This window comes from Vigna umbellata, chromosome 10 (genome assembly GCF_029865625.1).
Source record: "Vigna umbellata cultivar VRB3 chromosome 10, Vumbellata_1.0, whole genome shotgun sequence".
Taxonomy (NCBI): Eukaryota; Viridiplantae; Streptophyta; class Magnoliopsida; order Fabales; family Fabaceae; genus Vigna; species Vigna umbellata.
Genome location: NC_142174.1, coordinates 20,043,147 through 20,047,611, shown reverse-complemented (window position 1 = coordinate 20,047,611; position 4,465 = coordinate 20,043,147). Strand labels below are relative to the sequence as shown.

Here is a 4,465-nt window from a genome sequence, read left to right as displayed (position 1 = left end):
AAAAACAAAAATAAATTAGAAAAAGAAAGAAAAAAAAAACAAAAATAAAAAAAAGGGGCTTACCATACGTAAAAGGCGGTAAGAGGGGCATCGGAGAGTAGGATGTGGTGGCGGTGCTTTGTTTCAAGCACCGTTGTTTTTCACGATATCTGTAATTCTGAAACCAGCAGTAAAGACTATATTCCCCGATTTCCCCGTAAACTTTAAGTCTGGTCGCAATTTCATATACTTGTTCCCTATTCAGGTTCCTTATCCCAAACGCGAAAAGTGCCTCTAATAAGGCAACCTGTTCTTTGGTGGGACACCACCGTTTACACCCCACTTTATCTTGAACTTCGAGATTTCTTAAGTTTTCATTCATTTTTCTAAAAAAAAAAGAAGTGAAAGAATATTATTAGTTTGTCTTTTAACTCAGATCTGTCCATAGTCCGGTTTTAGGTCCAGGTCCTTGCAAAGGGTCCTACTAAGTCTAGGTCAAACCAGTTTTTGTCCATAATTTGCTTTTAGGTTACCTCGGAAAGAAGTTAATAATAGTTTTCCAGTTCATATACTTCATTGTTTTATTTTTTTAGTATAAAAAAAAGAAAAAAGGGTGAAGAGTGGTATAAGAATAGCAAAAGATGAGCAGAAAAAAAAATGGAAAGCATAAAAAGAGAAAATTGGACATCATAAAGGAAAGAACAAAAATGACAACATAAAAAAAAGAACATAAAAGCTAAAAAGAAATGAAAGCATAAAGGAAAGAAAGAAAGAAGGGAACGAAAAAACAATAAGAAGGAAAGAAAAATCAGAAAGCATAAAGGAAGAAAAAAAAAACAAGAGTGGTTAAAGGGAAGAAGGAAAGAAAAACGGGAAAGCTTAAAAAAACGGAGAGAAGGAAAGGAAACACAAAAGAAAGAGAGATTAAGAGATCAGAGCACTTACACAGACGGGAAGGGCAAAGGGCTTACAGAAAGAAAGGCTCCTCGCAGAACTACAGCACCCTCGAAGGCACACGGGGACAGAGGCTCTTCGCAGAACTCGAAGAACACTCAAGAGAGAGAGATAGATAGAGTAAGCAGACTGAAATGTCGGCCGACGCGGAGGAGTGCTCGATTTGTAGCCAAATTTTCCACTGTAGCCACAGTTTCGGTCGTTGCCACCGTCTGATGTCACAGTGCCAGTCAGTTTTCAAAAAAAAAATAAAAAGAATTATTAAAAACGTCAAAAAAAAAACAAACAAAAATATAAAAACAAAAATAAATAAATCAAAATTTCAAAATAAAAAATAAGAAAAAATGTTCAAACAATTTTCGAGTTCATTTTTGCTTAGTTATGTACATAATTTTCATTAAATTCTATTTCTAAAAAATAAAAACACAAAAAAATCATAATATGTTTAATATTTTTCACATTTTGTAAATAAATAAAAAATGAATGAAAAAAAAAATTTATTTTTCAAACGTTTTTTTAAATCAAGCTTTCTCATCAATTTTTGCATTGCTCACAAAGCCCAGTTTCCACAATAGCCCGTAAAAGCCCAGTTTCTACAATGGCCCGCAAAGCGCAGTTTCTACACTGGCCCTCTAAGCCCAGTTTTCACACTGGCCTGCAAAGCCCAGTTTTCACACTGGCCCGCAAAGCCTAGTTTTGGCACTGGCCCGCAAAGCCCAGTTTCCACACTAGTACGCAAAGCCCAGTTTCTACACTGGCCCGCAAAGCCCAGTTTCTACACTGGCCCGCAAAGCCCAGTTTCTACATTGGTACGCAAAGCCCAGTTTCTACATTGACCCCCAAAGCCCAGTTTCTACACTGGCCCGCAAAGCCCAGTTTCTACACTGGCCCGCAAAGCCCAGTTTCTACACTGGCACGCAAAGCCCAGTTTCAACACTGGCACGCAAAGCCTAGTTTTCACACTGGCCCCCAAAGCCCAGTTTTCATACTGGCCCGCAAAGCCCAGTTTTCTACACTGGCACGCAAAGCCCAAATTTCACATTGGCCCCCAAGCCCAGTTTTCACACTGGCCAGTGTAGAAACTGGGCTTTGCGTACCAGTGTGGAAACTGGGCTTTGCGTACCAGTGTGGAAACTGGGCTTTGCAGGCCAGTGCGAAAACTGGGCTTTGCGGGCCAGTGTGAAAACTGGGCTTTGCGGGCCAGTGTAAAAAATGGGCTTTACGGGCTAGTGTGAAAACTGGGCTTAGAGGGCCAGTGTAGAAACTGCGCTTTGCGGGCCATTGTAGAAACTGGGCTTTTACGGGCTATTGTGGAAACTGGGTTTTGTGAGCAATGCAAAAATTAATATGAGAAAGCTTGATTTAAAAAAACGTTTGAAAAATAAAAATGTTTTTTTTCATTCATTTTTTATTTATTTACAAAATGTGAAAAATATTAAACATATTAGAATTTTTTTTGTGTTTTTATTTTTTAGAAATAGAATTTAATGAAATTATGTACTAGGCAAAAATGAACTTGAAAATTGTTTGAACATTTTTTCATATTTTTTATTTTTTATTTTGATTTATTTATTTTTGTTTTTTTTTTTACGTTTTTAATAATTTTGTTTTTTGTAAAACTGACCGGCACTGTGACATCAGACGGTGGCAACGACCGAAACTATGGCTACAGTGGAAAATTTGGCCACAAATCGAGCACTCCTCCGCGTCGATCGACATTTCATTCTGCTCACTCTCTCTCTATCTCTCTCTTGAGTGTCTTCGAGTTCTGCGAAGAGCCTTTGTCCCCGTGTGCCTTCGAGGGTGTCGTAGTTCTACGAGGAGCCTTTCTTTCTGTAAGCCCTTTGCCCTTCCCGTTCGTGTAAGTGCTATGATCTCTTAATCTCTCTTTCTTTTGTGTTTCCTTTCCTTCTCTCCGTTTTTTTTAAGCTTTCCCGTTTTTCTGTCCTTCTTCCCTTTTACCACTCTTGTTTTTTTTTCTTCCTCTATGCTTTCTGATTTTTCTTTCCTTCTTGTTGTTTTTTCGTTCCCTTCTTTCTTTCTTTCCTTTATGCTTTCATTTCTTTTTAGCTTTTATGTTCTTTTTTTTTATGTTGTCATTTTTGTTTTTTCCTTTATGTTGTCCGGTTTTCTCTTTTTATGCTTTCCGTTTCTTTTTTGCTCGTTTTTTGCTATTCTTATACCACTCTTCACCCTTTTTTCTTTTTCTTTTTATACTAAAAAAATAAAATAATGAAGTATATGAACTGGAAAACTATTGTTAACTTCTTTCCGAGGTAACCTAAAAGCAAATTATGGACAAAAACTGGTTGGACCTAAACTTAGTAGGACCCTTTGCAAGGACCTGGACCTAAAACCGAACTATGGACAAATCTGAGTTAAAAGACAAACTAGTAATATTTTGTCACTTCTTTTTTCTTTTAGAAAAATGAATCAAAACTTAAGAAATCTCGAAGTTCAAGATAAAGTGGGGTGTAAACGGTGGTGTCCCACCAAAGAACAGGTTGCCTTATTAGAGGCACTTTTCGCGTTTGGAATAAGGAACCCGAATAGGGAACAAGTACATGAAATTGCGACCAGACTTAAAGTTTACGGGGAAATCGGGGAATATAGTGTTTACTGTTGGATTCAGAATTACGGATATCGTGAAAAACAACGGTGCTTGAAACAAAGCACTGCCACCACATCCTACTCTCCGATGCCCCTCTTGCCGCCTTTTATGTATGGTAAGCCCTCCCTTTTTTTTATTTTTTTTATTTGTTTGTTTTTTTTCTAATTTTTTTTGTTTTTTTTTGTTTTGAGATCTTTCACGGACACCGTCATCGGTGCCAGATCGGGTGACACTCGATTTTTTTCCGATCCCTCCTGTTCATGAAAAAGTTGAGATCCCACCTCTTTTTCGGTTCCAGTTGAAACCTCCTTCTGTTGAACTTTCTCTACGACTGCCCTCCGCTGATGAATAGTTTCCTCAAGGAGACTAGAATTGCCCTTATGTAATTTTGTTTATTTATTATTATTTTTTTATATTTTTTTTATGTTTTTTTATTTGGACTGTAATCCTAACGATCACCAGTGATCGACTCCTGAACATCTTTATTTTTATTGTTGTTATGTTTATGTTTTTTTTTTAAATTTTGATATCTTGGTAAGGTAACTTTGCATCTTTTCTGTTTGATCTGTCAGTTTAATTTGTTTATATTTTTTGTATTTTTTATATTTTTTTTCTTTTATGTCGATGAATAGTCTCCTCAAGGAGACTACAATTGTAATAATAATTTGTTTTTACGTTTTTTTATTATGTAAAATAAATTTTATTTGTCACAATGTTAAGACCATTTCGGTGTATTTAGTTTTTCAATAACTGTATTGGTATCTTTGTTTAATATTCTTCCCTCTGTTACTGTAATTTTTGCTATGATGATAAAATGAATTAGATCTTATGTCCCTCTTTGATTTATTCGGTCTAAACAAAAATTTCAATCAATTATTTGTATGAAACAATGAAGAAATGGGTTTTTTTAAAAAAATTATA

The 4,465-nt window shown here is 35.9% G+C and overlaps 1 protein-coding gene across 1 annotated transcript; it reads left to right on the top strand.

Moving 5' to 3' along the window:
• Positions 1–1,067: 1,067 nt before the first annotated feature.
• LOC148192129 (WUSCHEL-related homeobox 4-like) lies at positions 1,068–3,970 on the top strand. Its single transcript, XM_088100011.1, has 3 exons — positions 1,068–1,116; positions 3,312–3,659; positions 3,736–3,970. The coding sequence occupies exons 1-3, from the start codon at positions 1,068–1,070 to the stop codon at positions 3,894–3,896; spliced, it is 558 nt and encodes a 185-aa protein (XP_087956137.1). The 3' UTR covers positions 3,897–3,970.
• The last annotated feature ends 495 nt before the right edge of the window (positions 3,971–4,465 follow it).